General features: G+C 39.5%; 1 protein-coding gene across 4 annotated transcripts in view; it reads left to right on the top strand.

The window, feature by feature from the left end:
* LOC112620226 (putative RNA-binding protein Luc7-like 2) overlaps window positions 1-19489 on the top strand; it is an 84908-nt gene that overhangs the window by 27210 nt on the left and 38209 nt on the right. For 2 of the 4 annotated variants that reach the window (XM_025378516.1, XM_025378517.1), the window contains one exon: window positions 8184-8278. In XM_025378516.1, coding sequence (XP_025234301.1) covers window positions 8184-8278 — 95 coding nt within the window. Of the gene's footprint in view, window positions 1-3489; window positions 3567-6526; window positions 6598-8183; window positions 8279-19489 lie in introns of all 4 variants that reach the window. The other 2 variants (XM_025378519.1, XM_025378518.1) reach the window with 2 other exon arrangements.

Consider the following 19489-nt stretch of genomic DNA (forward strand, 5'->3'; position numbering starts at 1 on the left):
CCTGATAGAAATGCTAGGGGAAGTGGCTGTGAGTCTGCATTACGGATGGAAGCAGAGCGGCAGGGCATGTTGCTAGGACTAAGCAGTCGATTCACCTGAGTCTGGACACCATGTATGAGTATTTGAAAAAGTCCTGTTACAATTTAATTTACTCCATGGTGTTAGAGGGAATGCTTCCCTGCACATGGTGTTCTATATATGTATTGGTTGGTGTGCTTTAGGGTATAGTAATTATTTATAGCAATAGATTCTTAACTTTGCATAGTATCCCCAGGTTGCTGAGTTGCTTTAGTTATATCTTTATTTCCTTTTCTTAGAGATTATAGACATAATTTGCTTCTGTCATCTTTTGACTGAAAATCTATTGGGAATGAATAATTACACTTGAATGTTTATTTTTAATAAGTTCTATGATAGGTGTCTGCATTTGAAAAAAATGTTTTAAAAAGTACAGAGGTCAAACACGCATCTATATGATTGAACAAATGTTATTTTGCATATTTCTGTCAAATTTTAAAAAGTGGATAAAGCGGCCGGGCATTGTGGCTCACGCCTGTAATCCCAGCACTTTGGGAGGCCAAGGCGGGTGGATCACCTGAGGTCAGGAGTTCAAGACCGGCCTGGCCAAGGTGGTGAAACCCCGTCTCTACTAAAAATATAAAAATTAGGTGGATATGGTGGTGGGTGCCTGTAATCCCAGCCACCTGGGAGGCTGAGGCAGGAGAATTGTTTGAACCCAGGAGACGGAAGTTGCAGTGAGCCGACACGGTGCCAGTGTACTCCAGCCTGGGCGACAAAGTGAGACACCATCTCAAAAAAAAAAAAAAAAGCAACAAAAACTAGGAAGAAGTGGATAAAGCATTACAAATAAAGTCTTTTGTGGTCCCCTTCACAGTCTCAGTCCTTTCCCCAGAGGCAACCCTTTTCGTAAATTTGTTGTATATTCACTGTGACGTGGTATTTCTGCTGTGTTTAGTTTTAAGGCGCACGTCTCCTTCATGGCAATCTGTTTTTCATTTTAACTTCTTCCTTTATCATTGGGTTGTCTATCACCTCTGTCCTTTGATATCCTTATCTTTTTTCTTTTTTTTTATTTCTTTTCTTTTAGATTTGGGGAGGCTCTACTTGGCTTCTGTAACTATCACCAGCTCATGAGAACTTGTCTTTTTTAATAGATAAATCAGCCGGTCACTTTTTCTTTGAATCTTTTCAACTATTGCTTGGTAGCCAAAAGATAGCTTTCATTACTTCTAATTTTGTATATAGAAAGTTCTGGATGATAGGAAGGCACCAGCTATCCAGAGTGCAGTTGTTACTGTATCAGAATTGCAGCTCTGCAAGTAAGTATCAACATAAAAAATTTAGCAGGCTGCAACTTTTTATGCCATGTATCTTAAATTCTTTATAACCCATTTTAGGACTTAAAGTAACTATTCAGGCTTTTCTGGTGTCTCTTGTAAATTTAAGAAGAGAAATAAGCTGATAGATTTCCTAAAGCAGGTACCCCCCAAAACATGATGGCATTGATCCCTGCCAGCTGCCAAGACCTTTTGCTTATATTAATACAGTGAGAGAAGATAGGTGCAGGGCATGGAATAGAGCCCTTGGAATGGAGATTCTTTAGTATTCCTGTTCTCACATTTTCATCATCACTATTCTGGTTAGCTTCAAAAGATCCTACGAGCTTTTTCTTCTACTATCAAGGCTGTTTCCCAGTCTCATTCTTTATAATCTTGTGATACGGATTTTCACAGACAAGTGGGCCAGATTTTTAACATTTTAAAAATGTTATTAATCTTTGATCTTATCCAGCAAGAATGAACTTGTTCTGGAAATTTCTTCTATAATGGGCATTGCATTTTTAAAATGTTCGGCTTGTCGTGGGGATTATGGTGGGGGGTGATACTAGTACTTATTTCTGATTATAAACTTGTGGGACCATATGAACCAGAAGATTAAGGAGGATAGCTTTTCTGAGCTGTATGGCACCCTTGTGTTTGCATTTTCTGGAGGAAAGGAAAGCTGCTTTGTTTTATTAGAGATTACTTGATGTCACATTTGGAAGGCAGACTGTCATAATTGTTTTTTCCCATTGCCATCTTTGGCATAGTAATCTTTCTTCCCTTATGTAATAAATATATGCCTGGAAAGTTTTACATAGATCAAGACATATTAAATGTTTTCAAAGCATCTGTATTATTATGTTAAGACATGGTGATGAGTCCTTTTGTAAAATGAACCCTATACTTTGGACTGTTTAAATATACAGTGAGTTAAACTGAGTGTATGTATGAACAAGGGAACATGTAGTAAGGGAGTAATGTTTTTTTAAAAGGTTAATTACAAAAGGATTTGTATAGGTGGATTTTAAGCTGAATTCTAAAGGAACAACAAAGGTAGGTGGGAGAATTTGGTAGAGTGGGTGAGAAAGTTTGAGGAAGGTGTAAAAATGATCAGATTGGCTCCTTAGTATAATAGTTACTGTGCAGCAGTAGTCATCGCTTTTACTTTGATTCCATATGAAGACACAAGGGTTTTTTGTTTGCTTGTTTTCAGAGAGAGAGCCTTGCTCTGTGGGCCAGGCTGGAGTGCACTGGCGCTCTCAGCTCACTGCAACCTCCAATTCCCAGGTTCAAGTGATTCTCCCATCTCAACTTCTTGAGTAGCTGATATTACAGACATGTGCCACTACACCCAGCTAATTTTTATATTTTTAGTAGCAACGGGGTTTCACCATGTTAGCCAGGCTAGCCTTGAACTCCTGACCTCAGGTGATCTGCCTGCCTTGGCCACCCAAAGTGCTGGGATTACAGACATGAGCCACCGTGTCCAGTGACACAAGGTTTTACTTGTGCACTGCTTTAGATCTCTTCCTGCCCTGGGCTAGACTAGAAATTGGCCGTGGATCTTTGTACAGTTCCCACATTATTATATGTGAACTCAGCAGCTTATGTTGGAAGAAATGGAGGGAGGAAATTAGAGGGAAAAAGAGGGAGGAACATTTCTCTGCATTTAGGGATTCAAGGGGTCAGAAAAACAAGCTTTAAGCTTTTGGTTGTACACCTCTTGAGCTCTAGCTTTCCTTTCACTGAAGGGTTATGGATCTTATTTCAGAGGGAAGGAAACTGTCCTGTCCCAAGCCCACTGTGACACGTGACCCTTAACTAGTGTACCTGTGGGGAGGGCTTCAATTGCCACACTAGAGAATGTGGGAGGGCTTCCCTTCCCCTGCCCCCATTTATAGACATGGGAGTGTCTCCATTGCTTTGTATGCTGTTGCATTTTGTCCTCCCTCTTTGTTTTTCCTAAGCTAAGCTCTAAGCTAATTCTGTGCAAAATAAATACTGATTGTTTTTATAAATTGCTTGCCATGAATGCCTGATAATGTACAGTAAAATAGGATTCTGCATACCATTAAATATGTCAAATATTACAAACTTTAAGGTTCTTTTGAAATTACAATACTAAACTCAGTTCACTTTTGCTTAGCCTTCACAGTTGTTGATCACATAGCATGGTCATCCACTCACAGCTTAAAAAAATACAGGGAGCATCGGAGAGAATGGGTAAAGTAAAATTTTGATGTTTTTAAAATAGCACCTAAATCTATGAAAGTTGATTTGGTTTCTTGTTTGTACGGGAGGGAGAGGGTGGGTAGTACTGGGGGGAGGGGGTGGATATTGGGAAGATAGCATGCAACGTATAAAATCATGTCGGATACTACCTAGGCTAAGGTTGTAATGTTACTAATAAAATTTAAGTGTTAATATATTAAGTTTCAGAAAAGGCAGGACCATAGAATGGAAGTGTTGGGAATTACAGTGGGCTTATTTTTTTCCCTCCTGACATACGGAAGGGGATTTTGAGAATAGCAGTATTTGAGTCAAATTTAGAGAGGAGGCCTCTTTTTAAAGTGACCTGTCCATATTCCCTGAATGGAACTGACTGCCTCAGTACCACGTTAGGTTCTGATACATTGGTGACAGACCTGGAGATGAATAATATGCATCCTCATTTTTATTGTGTACTTGTGACTCAGGTGTTCTCAAAGATTATAATTCATGAAACTCATGAAGGGGTTGAACAAAAGAGGGAGGTAAGAGAGTTGTTGCTTGGCAGAGAATTTGGTAGAAATAGGAATTATTAGAAAAGTTGATGTTTCTATTAAAATGAAAAACACTTGCTAGAGTTCTAAATCTAGTTTCTAATTCTAAAAACTTGGCTGTGTAGTTATGTACAAGGCCTAATGAACTATTGTAGAGGTTATAGGACAGAGAGATCTCCATGGTTTTATAGGTGGGATATTTTTTGTTGTTGACAGAAGTAACTTCGTCTGATTTCTCTTCCATTATATTATTTTATTTTATTTTTTTACTTTATACACTAAAAATTTGGATTAAAAAATGAAAATTGTAAGAAATCAAATGTTACTCAAAAAGTGTTGTTCTGATCCCAACTCTGCAATTCTACATGAAGCCATTTGCCAAAGCCAAATACGGTTTACTTAGGACTGTCCCCCCAAACCTTGTTTCTATAAGCTTTGTCAAAGCTATTACTCCAGGTTGTAGTGCTTGTTTTTCTACTTTCCTTTGATCTAAGTCCTGTCTTTCCTTCGAATTTTGGCTACTTACTGCATGAAGCTTTTCCCAGTATCTCCATTCTTGGTGGTAATTTTAGTCTAAGAATTCCTGAAGTACTACCTAATTGAAACATACATTTGATACTTGGATCATGTTATCTTGTATTATAACTTATTACTCCATTAATATATCCTCGGCCGGGTGCAGTGGCTCCTGCCTGTAATCCCAGCATGTTGCGAGGCCGAGGAGGGAGGGTCATTTGAGGCCAGGAGTTGGAGATCAGTCTGGGCAACGTAGTGAGACCCTGTCTCTACAAAAAAATTTAAAAAATTTTAAAAATTAGTATGTCCTATCTCTTTAGCAAAATCATTGGCTCCTTGTGGGGAGAGAGCTTGTCTTATATGCCCCTTTGTAATTCCATTGCCTAGCACAGCAGATGTGGTCACTGATAGGTTTGATTCTGTGATTTGGATCCAATGTCAGTGTGACAGGATACTTTTTTTCCCCCCATAATTTAGGTTATTTTTATATGACTTTATGCCCACAAAACCCAAAGATAAAACACACTAAATTGAAAATAATTTCTTTTATTATAAGGTGATTTGGTTCCTATTTGCAGTTCTTCTTCTTTTTATAAAGTAGGCGCTGTTTTACCCAGTTTCTTACGAAAAACATGGTTTGGGCCAGATATCTTGACAGAAACCAAATTATACCAGCATTTTTCTTTTAAAAATCATTGTTGATTTAGCTGAATTGTACTTCCATGGAATAAGCCCAAATAAATTTGTTAAGTACTGCATGGTTATGCAGCCAGATTGTTTTAAAATGTCAACCTTTATTAAAGTCCCCTAAGCAGAACTTTAAAAATATCAATAAACAGTCAGTTGCTATTCCCTCTCAGAGTATTTCTGTATCTCAAATTATTAAGCGTTTTATTATATCATTGTTTTAAAGATTTCTATAATGGCTGCTGTTTGATAGCTGTATTTGTTGTGTTTGCTACAGTTATCAAATATTTATGGAGCACCCATTCATTTGCAGTGAGAAGTTATTTTAAAATGCTTTTTGGCATTTATAGAAACAGATTCTGATTTTAAAAGCTCACCAGGGAAAATATGTACAATTACTATGTATCCATAAAAATTTTAAAAAACACGAAAAAACTCACTAGGGATACTTGCTGGTTTGCTATATTCCTATTAGGAATTGTTCATATTTTAACTGATAGCTGTGTCTTCAGGGCACAATTAACTTAATATTTGAATGTAAATTGGTAAGCAGAAATCAGTTACTCTAGTTGATGAAATGTTTGATTAGTAAACTTCATGAAAACTGATTTTATTCTAAGGCCTGAGCCATTAGTTTAACAGAGCACTGAAATGATTCTGCTGTTGCATTACCAAAACATTTAGATACTTTTAGCAGGAAAACTAATAGATACATAAGGGTTTTTTTGTTTTGTTTTGTTTTATTTGTTTCAACTTTAAAATTTTATCATTTTAAAATTCCTTAATATAATTAGAGTACAGATTTAAAATGAAATTTTTTTCTTAAATGATAGGAAGCAAAACGCCTGTAATTAAATAGCATTGACATTCTGATATGAGCTTATCATAGTACCATTCTAACATGAGCTTGAGGTCCTCACCAAAGTCTTGATGAAACATACTTTTTAAAGACATAATTTTTTAAAACCCCACTTGGTTCAGAGACATTGTCCAGAGCTCCAGCTTTGGACTTTTACCTGTAGTCAGTCAAACAATTATCTGGGGTTATGCTTGTTAAGTCAGTATTTTAAAAATGAAACACCCTGATTTTGTTCACTTTTGTTTTTATATAAAAGAATCTTTACAGTCAACATGTACTTCTAGATGCTGTATTGAAATTGCTGGCAGAGTTTATTCTATACAAAATGAACAATCTGGCCCCTTGTTTTATTTGTAAAGGTTCAATGTATCTATGCCTGCCTACCTCAATCTGCAAGGGAGTGTCAGAAAGGCCCCGCATTCGCCAAGCCGTGAGTTATCGCTAACTTTTCAGATGTGTTAATGAATGTGGAACAAAAGCAGTTGTGTTTAAAAGGAAAAAGGACCATCAAAATAACTTTCATTATAGTAGCAGGCGTAAACACTAAACTGAATATTCCAAATTGTGTCAAAAATAACCTACTAGAGACGAGCTTCTAGAAAACCTATTGTTGAACTGCTCTGAAGCCATCGTTTTAACTATAAATTACTGTTGTTAAAATTTTATATACCCTGGTTGCAAATTAGAATGTTTTGAAAATATCTTTAACCAAGTTAAAACAATTTGAACAAAATCTTACCCCATCTAAAAATGATAGTATTTAGTTGAATTTAAGTTAAGCTCTTTAGTATATGACCATATAAAGGGGTAAAATTTTAATCTTTTTTGTTACTTACATGTGAAAATACAGAAACTAAATGATTGAATCACATCCTACACGAAAGTTTTTGGAGTGCTCCAGGCATATCATGTGAAGTACGGAAGTATTTATATCTCTTTTGGCACCAATAGTTCTCGCTTCAGTATTTCACCAGTAGGTTTTCATTCATCGATAGTGTATCAGTTTAAGGCTAAAATAAAACACCTACATTTCTTAGGGCTTATTCTGTATAGAAAGGAAACATCCTTATGAGTTTTTTCTTTTGTCCTTCCGAAGAGATTCTAAGCAAAAAAATTGTAACTAACATCTGTATTTTGTTATTGGAGCTAGTTACCTTTCTTTTTCTTAGATTCTTTAACGTTTTGAGTAGATAGCCATATTTGATAAGCAGGTTGGATGCTTCTTTTGCTTAGGAGGTAGGTGTATTGTGTTATATGAAGACAGAATGAATTTAAATATACCCAGTTTGGCAGCATAGAAAAGCTCAGACTACATAAAACTTGGAGGTATGGAACCTTTGGACGCATTAAAGTTAACGTTTCATTAGGCAATGTGCCTTTGTTTGACTGGTGTGTAAGTCCTTCTTCCAGGTTTGTACGCTCTTAAACGCGTTATTCTACCCTCTCTAACTCCTCCCAGCAGCAAAAGGGAGACACTTCAGCTGGAACAAAATAGTGGAAGAAATGGCGTCTGGGGTTCAGTGGGGATTCGCAGTGTGTATGCAATGTTTGCAAGATTATTTTTTATGTTTTTCAATTACTGTAAATAAAAATATATCAATGCTTAGTGTCAAGAAGGGAACATTGTATACCAGTATAAACTCTCTTAGTGGGTCTGCAAGTTGCTTAACCTCTCGGGGCCTCAGTTTTCTCATCTGCAGTATGAAGGAGTTGGACTCGATAATCTTTAAAGTCCATTCCTGCTCTAAAATCCTATGCTTTTCTGAAGTACTCTGTTTAACAGAATGCATTGCTTTCTCACTTTGACTATTTGAATTATGTATGCAGTACACTTACTGCAACTGCATGTTGTCTAAAATAGTTTTTCTATAGGATGTATATAAAAACTAATCCCTCTTGAGCTGATTTATAATGTGTGTATATAGCCACACATAAAAAGCTAGTAATAGTAGGGCTCTCAGAATAATACTTTCCAGTTGTCTAACCTTGAATGTTATTAACTCTTCTATATTACAGGAGATACTACTCGTCAACGAATCAAATTCAGTGATGACAGAGTATGCAAGAGTCACCTTCTCAACTGTTGTCCTCATGATGTCCTTTCTGGAACTGTATGTATTTACTAAATGTATTGTTTGATTACTGATATGCTGCAGTAATGAACTACTTGATAAAGTTTTAATTCTGTGTCAAAAGAATTGACTTGTGAGGGGGGATTTGCATCCTTTATTGTTTGTTTATTCAGGATGATTACTTAAATCTTCAGTAATGGGTTTCCTCCCAAAAGTGGTTGATATGTTTTGTTTTACAATATTTTCCATTCTTTACAGCAATTTTTTAAAAGCATGTTTTATTTGGAATACAGAGGTAGTTATATAGCATTTGTACTTTTAGTTCAAAAATAAAATTTTTTTAAAGTAGTTCCTTTTACTGTTAAACAGAGTAGACTTTTATCTAGTACAGTAGTATATATTTTTGTTAAGATTTTTACACACTTATATTGTGGAATCAGTGGGGAAATGTATTAGTAAATACTTATATCCACACAGCTTAATTTGGGAGTATTATCACTTAAAATATTGCTCCTGCTAATAATGTAAAGCTCAATTTTGATTCTATGTCTGCAGAGATGTTGATCTTAGAGTATCATTGTTTTAATTTGGAAGATAAACTGCATAATGGTGGACCTGTTGGAATATGGAACAAAGAATTTGATTCTCTGACTTTTGGATTTGGTTGAAATGATTACAAGTAGCTTCCCTTCATAGCTGCATCTGATGCTGGTGGGGAGCTAGTAGGGGCTAAACCTTGAGCTGGCTTTAGTTCTCATTTGCCAGAAATGACTGAAATGAAGAAAGATTTCTGACTTGCCTTTTCAGAAGCAATGAGTTTCTTAGCCAAATGAGTGGTTTCTTCTTTGATAGGAAGAGTTAAAATTAAGGACGTGCCCCAAAGAGATATGTATCAAGGCATATGCAACAGGAAACACCTTTGACTTTTTCCAGTAGGAAAGAGAGTTGAAACTGTTATGTTAATGGGAAAAAAAGAGCCTAGGTTTATTTTAAAGTATAACACTGGCCAGGCGCGGTGGCTTGCGCCTTTAATCCTAGCACTTTGGGAGGCTGAGGCAGGCAGATCACGAAGTCAGGATATTGAGATCATCCTGGCTAACACGGTGAAACCCCGTCCCTACTAAAAATACAAAAAAAAAAAAAAAAAAAAAAAAATTAGCTGAGCGTGGTGGCGGGCACCTGTAGTCCCAGCTACTCGGGAGGCTGAGGCGGAAGAATGGTGTGAACCCGGGAGGCGGAACTTGCAGTGAGTCAAGATCGCGCCACTGCACTCCAGCCTGGGCGACACAGCGAGACTCCATCTCAAAAAAAAAAAAAAAAAAAGGTGTAATACTACAAGGCAAGAAATCCAGTTTCTGAGAACAGGAATTTGGAAGGACTATGGCAGATAATAAATATAATGAACTCTAAACTTTTTTTTTTTTAATACAGTCTCGCTCTGTCACCCAGGCTTGGAGTGCAGTGGTGTGATCTCAGCTCACTCTTACCTCCAACGCCTGGCTTCAGGCAATTCTCCTGCCTCAGCCTCTGGTGTAGCTGGGATTATAGGCGTACACCACCATGCCCAGCTAATTTTTGTATTTTTATTTTTATTTATTTATTTTTTTTTTTTGAGATGGAGTCTTGCTCTTGCCACCCAAGCTGGAGTGCAGTGGCATGATCTTGGCTTATTGCAGCCTCTGCCTCCTGGGTTCAAGCGATTCTCCTGCCTCAGCCTCCCAAGTAGCTGGGATTATAGACACCTGCCACCACGCCTAGCTAATTTTTGTATTTTTAGTAGAGCTGAAGTTTCGTCATATTGGCCAGGCTGGTCTTGAACTCCTGACCTCGTGATTCACCCATCTTGGCCTTCCAAAGTGCTGGGATTATAGGCATGAGCCACCATGCCCAGCCCTAACGTTTGTATTTTTAGTAGAGATGGGGTTTCACCATGTTGGTGAGGCTGGTCTTGAACTCCTGACCTCTTGATCTGTCCGCCTTGGCCTCCCAAAGTGCTGGAATTATAGGCGTGAGCTACCGTGCCTGGCTTTTTTTTTTTTGAGACAGAGTCTTACTCTGTCAGCCAGGCTGTGAACACTGCCCAGTGCAGCCTCCACTTCCTGGGCTCATGAGTTTCTCCCACCTCAACCTCCTGAGTAGTTGGAGCTACAGGCGCGCACCACCATGCTCGACTAATTTTTGTATTTTTTGTAGAGACTAGGTCACGCCATTTTACCCAGGCTTGTCTCCAACTCCTGGCCTCAAGTAATCCTCCTGCCTCAGCCTCCCAAAGTACTGGGATTACAGGCGTGAACCACAGCACCCAGCCATAATAAACTCCCTTGTCTACTTTCTAACATTTTCATAATTATTTTATACCATGCTATACTGCATCTGAAATCTATAAAATCTATGGTTGTCTATAGTATACTGTGAGTCTCCGTGTTTAATATTGTATAAAATTTAACTGTTAAAGTTATTTTAAACATTTACTTTTAATTTTTATTTACTGGCTAAATTACCACTTGAGATAAATTTTGAGAACAGCATTAACAAAACCACTTGAGGCCAGGAGTTTGAGACTAGTCTGGTCAACATAGTGAAGCCCTGTCTCTACAAAAAGAATAAAAAAAAAAATTAGCTTGGCATGGTGGTATTTCCTGAAGTCCTAACTGTCTGGGAAGCTGAGACAGGAGGGTTGCTTGAGCTCAGGAATTCAAGACTTCCAAGTGAGCTATGATCACACCACTACATTCTACCCTGGGCAACAGAGTGAGACCCTGCCTCAAAACAAACAAACAAACAAAAAACAAAAAAGGAAATAAGAATCAACAGTTATAATTCAGTGTTTTTCATTCTTCATTTGAACAGCAGAGTAGAAATAGCATCTTGAACATAAAGAGGTGTGAACTATCACACTCTGTCCCAAAAAGCATTTGTTCTATAGGGAATGACTGCTACGAAGCCATAGCTCTGTAATTATAAGCTGTTTGTACACAGGGTGAGCTGTTAAGTTTTTCAGGTCCTTAAGTACACCATTGTATGACACTTTTGGAGTCTTACAATGTCCTTTACCTAGTCCTCAAATCTCTGCTTCAATTCTGAAAGGTTCATAACTCAAGCAGTCCTCCCATCTCAGCCTCCCAAAGCACTAGGATTACAGGCAGGAGCCACTGTGTCTGGCCTTAACTGTTGACTTTATGATGCTTTTTCTTTGTTGTGTACCTAAAGATCATATGACTAAAGGTTGCCCTTTAGTTTTCTGGACCTTGTGTCTAAGATCTGTCACTTGCAGCAGAATATGATTTACCAGTATTTTAGATTATTTAGAAAAAGAATACAGAAAAGCCAGGCATGGTGGTACATACCTATAGCCCCAGCTACTTTGGAGGCTGAGGTGGGGAAGATTTCCTCAACTCAGGATTTCATATGTAGCCTGGACAACATAGTAAGACTGTCACAAAGGAAAAAAGTATCCAGAAATGCATTTCCAAGCCTTTTCTTCATTGTAAAGAGGTTGGAACTTTATATCAAGCACTTAGAAATGGAGAGTGTGATTTCTAAAAATTCTCTTCATAACTGACAGTTTGGAATTTTTTGCTATTGAGTTTCATGAAAATGCGCGTAAAACGTTTTACCTTTCATTACTCTAGTATAACTAATGCTTTTTTTTTTTTTTTTCCCCCTGAGACAGAGACTCGCTCTGTTGGGCCAGGCTGGAGTGCAGTGGCACAATCTCGGCTCACTGCAACCTCCACCTCTGGGTTCAAGCGATTTCTGCCTCAGCCTCCCGAGTAGCTGGGATTACAGGCGTGTGCTACCACACCCAGTTCGCCAGGGTGGTTTTGAACTCCTGACCTCAGGTGGTCTACCTGCCTCAGCCTCCCAAAGTGCTGGGATTATGGGCCTGAGCCGCCGTGCCTGGTCTGGCATAACTAATTCTTAAAATAAATTAATCAGGGCTGGGTGTGTTGGTTCACGCCTGTAATCCCAGCAGTTTGGGAGGCCGATCACTTGAGGTCAGGAGTTTGACACCAGCCTGACCAACCAATATGGTGAAACCCCATGTCCACTGAAAATGTAAAAAACCAGCCAGGCGTGGTGGCCTGCACCTGTAATCCCAGCTACTTAGGAAGCTGAGGCAGGAGTATTACTTGAACCCTGGAGGTAAAGGTTGCAGAGAGCCGAGATCACACCACTGCACTCTAGCCTGGGTGACAGAGCAAGACTCTGTCTCAAAATAAATAAATAAATAATAAATTAATCAGAGGAAGTAAGACAGAACAGAGGATCAAAATAATTATATGTTTAATGATTTTTATAAGAAATATGAATATTTTCTTTATCTCAGAAAGTTACTATACTTCAAAAGCTTGTGGCTGGGTGCAGTGGTTCATGCCTGTAGTCCCAGCACTTTGGGAGGCCGAGCCGGGGGAATCATCTGAGGTCAGGAGTTCGAGACCAGCCTGGCTAATGTGTTGAAACCCCGTCTCTACTAAAAATACAAAAAAATTATCCGGGCATGGTGGCGGGTGCCTGTGATTCCAGCTACTCTGGAGGCTGAGGCAGGAGAATTGCTCGAACCCTGGAGGTGGAGGTTGCAGTGAGCTGAGATTGTGCCACTGCACTCCAGCCTGAGCAAAAGAGCGAGACTCTGTTTAAAAAAATAAATAAAAGAAAAAATAAAAAGCTTGGATTACTTTTCTATTCTTCTAGAATATTTTCATATTGTAGTCTCTCTCTTTTCCTCATTTTGGCCCACTTTCTCCCTGCTAAATTCACTGTAGGCAGTATGCCCTTTCAGATTTAAGCAAAACAGAAAAACCTAAACCAAGTTGTCATTTTTTTCCCCAGCACATTTCTTCTGGTACATATCTTCCCTGAGGAAAGATAAGGAAATAGATAGCTTTAAAAAATATTTCCATTTAGTTCCTTGTCATCTCGAAAAAAGATACGTGACGAATAATTTATAGTAGGCTTTAAATATAAAGCAAAGATGTTAACAGAAACTTGAAATTAAGATCTTAGGACGTGGAAAATGTATACTGTCATAGTATGCCTGTTCAAAATTCAGAAATCAGCACCACTAATTTTATTATAGACCTCATCATAGTGTAACTTTATCGTAGATAGACCCTCATATCTTCTAGTGTAAAGTCATCATTTTACAGTTGAGGAAAACTAAGGCTTAGAGAAATTGTGCTGCTAAGTGTCTCACAATAAAAAAACCACAGTATTCTATACCATTTAGGAATCTTAAATCTAGAAATACTTAAAACAATTTTTTGTTAGTTTTTTAGGTAATTCAGTTACGTAGGGCAGTGACTTTCAGATGTTTCTGAAACATCCTTGGAGGCATCTCATGCACTAAGGATTTGGGAGTAGGCTAGTTCATTCTGTTTCAACTGGAATTTTACATATTTTGTTTTATTTTATTGAGACAAGGTCACACTCTTGCCCAGGCTGGAATGCAGTAATGCCATCTTGGCTCACTGCAACCTCTGCCTCCTGGGATCAAGCAAGTCTCCTGCCTCAGCCTCCCGAGTAGCTGTGATTACAGGTGTGTGCCACTAGGCTCGGCTAATCTTTTTTTTTTTTTGAGCCAGAGTCTTGCTCTGTTGCCCAGGCTGGAGTGCAGTGGTATGATCTCGGCTCACTGCAACCTCCCACTCCCGAGTTCAAGTGATTTTCCTGCCCCAGCCTCCCAAGTGGCTGAGATTACAGGCACATGCCACCATGCCTGCCTACTTTTGTATTTTTCGTAGAAACGGGGTTTCGCCATGTTGGTCAGGCTGGTCTCAAACTGCTGACCTCAGATGATCTGCCCGCCTCACCCTCTGAGAGTGCTGGGATTACAGGCATGAGCCACTGCGCCCGGCCTAATTTTTTTTTTCGAGGTGGAGTCTTGCTCTGACACCAGGCTGGAGTACAATGGCACAGTCTCGGCTCACTGCAACCTCAGCCTCCCAGATTCAAGCGATTCCTCTGCCTCAGCCTCCCGAACAGCTGGGACTACAGGCACACGCCACCAGGCCTGGATAATTTTTTGTATTTTTGTATTTTAGTAGAGTTGGAGTTTCACCATGTTGGCCAGGATGGTCTCAATCTCCTGACCTCATGATCTGCCTACCTCGGCCTCCCAAAGTGCTGGGATTACAGGCATGAGCCACCACCCGTGGCTAATTTTTGTATTTTTAATAGAGATTGGGTTTTACCATGTTGCCCAGGCTGGTCTCAAACTCTTGACCTCAAGTGATCTGCCTGCCTCAGCCTCCTAAAAAGAACCAATCTTGAAAAATACTTATAGATAGGGTTAGGGACTTTGATATTGTCACAGTCAATATTATTTTTTATTGGGGACTTTGATATTGTCACAGTCTTATTTATTTATTTATTGAGACAGTCTCTCCCTGTCGCCCAGGCTGGAGTGCAGTGGTGTTATCTTAGCTCACTGCAACCTCTGCCTCCTGAGTTCAAGTGATTCTCCTGCCTGAGTCTCCCAAGTAGCTGGAACAACAGCTATGCCCAGCCACACCCGGCTTATTTTTGTGTTATTTTTGTAGAGACAAAGTTTCACTTTCACCATGTTGTCCTGGCTGGTCTCATACTCCTGGGCTCTAGGGATCCACCAGCCTAGGCCTCTCAAAGTGCTGAGATTACAGGAATGTGGCAGCATGCCCAGCCGAAAGTCATTAAAGTAAAAATTTATCTGCGTATTTGAAGTGATTGGATGGGATTATTGGTTGTCAGATATTCCAGCCGAATTTTATGGTGCCCCAGTAGGTTCCAGGTTTTATCCCAGGTGCACCTTTTATATTTGAAACTCCTTTTTTTATTGCTTCCCTGACTCTCTTTTAAAGCCTAATCTGAAAATCAGCTACGTGGGTACATACAAACCCAAACTTTAAAAACTGCTGAAGTATCTTTTTTGTTTTGGAGGAGTGTTGGTTTGTTGCCCAGGTTGGAGTGCACTGGTGTGATCTTAGCTCACTGCAACCTCCGCTTCCTAGGTATAAACAATTCTCCTTCCTCTCCAAAGTAGGTGGGATTACAGGCGCATGCCACCATGCCTGGCTAATTTTTATACTTTTAGTAGAGATGGGGTGTCACCATGTTGGTTGGCCAGGCTGGTCTCAAACTCCTGACCTCAGGTGATCAGCCCACCTCGGCCTCCCAAAGTGCCGAGATTACAGGCGTGATCCACCACTCCTGGCCCTGAAGTATCTTTGATAGTACATATGCAAAAGCCATGAGAATATGGAAATACAGAATAAGTGCTGAGAAGTAGACTTGCATAAAATTTTCTCAACCAGCCACTAGAATGTAAGTTCATAAGGGCGGGGACATTGTATTGTTTACTGTTATATCCAAAGCATCTAGAACAGGGTCTATTTATTGTATCAGATGAATGATCAGTCCACCCAAAAGTAGAATGCTACATAAATTATTTCAAAAACTAACTTTGAATTTCAAAAATTAACAATTACTAATGGCAAAAGGGTTACAGATATGGAGCTGGAGAGTATCTTGGTTTTATTGGATTTCCTTTTTTTTTTTTTTTTTTTTTTTTGGTTGAGACGGAGTTTTGCTCTTGTTGCCCAAGCTGGATTTTGGCTCACTTCAACCTCGGCCTCTCGGACTCAAGCAGTTCTCCTGCCTCAGCCTCCCCAGTAGCTGGGATTACAGGTGCTGTGCACCACCATGCCCGGCTAATTTTTTGTATTTTAAGTAGAAACAGGGTTTCACCATGTTAGCCAGGCTGGTCTTGGAACTCCTGACCTCAGGTGATCCACCCATCTCGGCCTTCCAAAGGGCTGGGATTACAGATGCAAGCCACCACGCCCGGCCTGGATGTCTTTTTTTTTTTCCTTTTTTTTTTTTTTTTTTTGAGACAGAGTCTTGCTCTGTCGCCTAGGCTGGAGTGCAGTGGCGTGATCTCAGTTCACTGCAACCTCCGCCTCCCAGGTTCAAGTGATTCTCCTGCCTCAGCCTCCCGAGTAGCTGGGGCTACAGGTGCCTGCTACCATGCCTGGCTAATTTTTTTTTTTTTTTTGTATTTTTAGTAGAGACGATTTTACCATGTTGGCCGGGCTGGTTTCAAACTCCTGACCTCAAGTAATCCACCCACCTTGGCCTCCCAAAGCGCTGGGATTACAGGCATAAGCCACCTCACCTGACCCGGCCTGTATTTCTTATCAAAATATGACACCAGTGGTTACCTGTGCAAGTGTGAAAAATCAATCTGTAAATTGTTTAAATCTTTTCCCATAAATAGTTTATTTTGGGCTGCCTTGGTATTATTTAAAGGTTTAAGTATTATTTAACTAAGATTAAAATTTGAAGAGATCTGAATGTGGAGATCTGATGTTCTTGGCATTAACCGTGTTTATTGGCTTAATATTTAGTCATATATATATATATGGTGTATATTTCATATATACTCCAGGCTGGAGTGCAGTAGCGAGATCACAGCTCACTGCGACCTCTGCCTCTCAGGCTCAAGCGATTCTCCTGCCTTAGCCTCCCAAGTAGCTGGGATTACAGGATTGTGCCACCATGACCAGCTAATTTCCAAATTTAGATTTGAAGTGTGTTGTATTCTTATTTTAAGCAGATTTGCTGTATTTTATTGTTCTCAGTCTATTACAAAAATATACATTCTCTTAACTGTTTCTAGAGACTGTCTAAATAAAAAATGCATTTGGTGCCCAGAAAGTTAACAGCGCTTTAAAAGATTGTCAGTGAATAATTAAAATTTTACTATTAAACCTTAAAAACCAAGGCTTTAATCGTTTAAAGCATTTTTGGCAAATAGGAACAAGAATACTCAGAAATATTCAACTTGGGGTACTTACGCCCTTTGGAAATAATCCATTTCTGTCATTCTGAATAATAATTATTTTTTTAAGAGTTAGGGGGTCTCACTGTGTTGTCCAGGCTGGAGTGCAGTGGCTATTTATAGGAGCAATCATGGTGCCCTACAGCCTTGAACTCCTGGGCTCAGGTGATCCTTCCAATTCAGCCTCCTAAGTAGCTGGGACTACTGTAGATGCACACCACCATATCTGGCTCTGTTCTGAATAATCTGAGATCATTCATTTTATATACTATTTAAAATAGTACAATTCAGGCTTATGGAGGTAGGTAATTTTTTTCCCCACGGTGACCCGTGTATAGTAATAAACCATGTATAAACCATGTATAGTAATACCTTGTTCTGGTTTAGTCTTTGTTTCTAGTTGAGGGTTGTCAGCACTTTTGTGTATTACTTGTATTAATGATTAAGTACAGATATATGTTCATATGGGTATGGTAGACTGTTGTGTTGATGTTTATTTAATGAATTCCATGTACCCATCAGCCAGCTTCAGGAAATATTTTACACACAGACTACTGTATTTTATTTATAATCATGTATATTCCCCCTGCAGCTTTTTTTTTTTTTGAAGTACATCTTCAAAAGTCTTGAAACTATCAGTTAGGACGCCTTTTTTTTTTTTTTTTTTTTTTTTTAATTAAAGAAGCAGTCTCACTCGGGCACCCAGGCTGGAGTGCAGTGGTATAATCGTAGCCACTGCAGTCTTGAACTCTGGGGCTCAAGTGATCCTCCTGCCTCAGCCTCCCAAGTAGCAAGGACAGCAGGCTCATGCCACCATGCCCAGTTAATTTTTAAATTTTTGTAGAGACAAACTCTTGCCATGTTGTCCAGGCTCTTCTCAAACTCCTGACCTTGAAGGATCCTCATGCTTGGGCCTCTCAAACGTGCTGGGATACAGGTGTGAACAACTGTACTCAGCCGTAGGATGACTCTTGAAGTTAAAGAGAGTAGTAAAGACCAGTTATTCCCAAATAAAGTAGGAGGTCTGGGAGTCATTGAAGCCGATTGTTTTTCATAGTCTGGTACTGGTTAATATATTTCAGTGTCACGTTGATTTCTTTGTACGATGAGTCTCAATAAATGCTTATTAGCTAAGAATCAGGAATTATTCTCTTAGTATTTCCTGGACCCTCCAGATGTTTTTTAGAGATAAGTAGTTTTATTAACTGTATTTTAACACTTCTAAGGAAACAAGCGTGTTCTCTGAAACTGTTTGTTGAAAAAGGGAGTGTGGAGTTATAAATGCATCATTTGGAGGATGTAGTTCATTGAACACAATAGTAAGAAATGAAAACTTGAAACCGATAAATTTTTTTTTGAGACCAGAGTCTTGCTGTGTCTCCCAGGCTGGAGTGCAATGGCACAATCTTGGCTTACTGCAGCCTCCACCTCCCAGGTTGAAGTGATTCTCATGCCTCAGCCTCCTGAGTAGCTGGGATTTACAGGCACCCACCACCACGCCTGGCTAATTTTTGTATTTTTAGTAGAGATGGGGTTTTGCCATGTTGGCCAAGCTGGTCTTAACTCCTGGCCTCAAGTAATCCACCTGCCTCGACCTCTCAAAGTGCTGGGATTACAGGCCTGAACCACTGTGCCCAGCCTAAAAATATTGTTTATATAGGCGATTAACCACAAACATCAAGCAAATTTACAAAGAATTACGAATTCTCTGTCACTGGAAATATTTTTTAACATGTGATGAGTTCTACCTTTAGGCAGGACCTACATGCTTTCTAGTTGATTCTTACTCATTAAGGGAACTTCTAAAAGCTCATTAGTGTTTTACTTTAACCTGTATAGGATTAAAGGATTATTTTTTTTGTTTTTTTGTTTTTTTGGTTTTTTTGAGACAGAGTTTTGCTCTTGTTCCCCAGGCTAGAGTGCAATGGCTCAATCTTAGCTCACTGCAGCCGCCTCCGTCTGGGTTCAAGCTATTTTCCTGCCTCAGCTTCCCAAGTAGCTGGATTACAGGCATGTGCCACCATGCCTGGCTAGTTTTTTGTATTTGTAGTAGAGACGGTTTCACCATGTTGGCCAGGCTGGTCTCGGACTCCTGGCCTCAGGTGATCTGCCCACCTCAGCCTCCCAAAGTGCTGGAATTACAGGCATGAGCCACTGTGCCTGGCCAAAGCACTTTGAGAATAAATGGTCTCATAAACTTTTTTGGCTTACAGGATCAAAAATAAAGATGTGTGTTGATTTTACTCAGATAATATGACTTGTAAAACTTACTCTTTTTTTTTTTTTTGAGACGGAATCTAGCTCTGTTGCCCAGGCTGGAGTGCAGTGGTGTGATCTCAGCTCACTGTAAGCTCTGCCTCCCGGGTTCACGCCATTCTCCTCCTCAGCCTCCTGAGTAGCTGGGACTACAGGCGTCCGCTACCACGCCTGGC

Source organism: Theropithecus gelada, chromosome 3 (genome assembly GCF_003255815.1).
Source record: "Theropithecus gelada isolate Dixy chromosome 3, Tgel_1.0, whole genome shotgun sequence".
In the NCBI taxonomy this organism is placed as follows: Eukaryota; Metazoa; Chordata; class Mammalia; order Primates; family Cercopithecidae; genus Theropithecus; species Theropithecus gelada.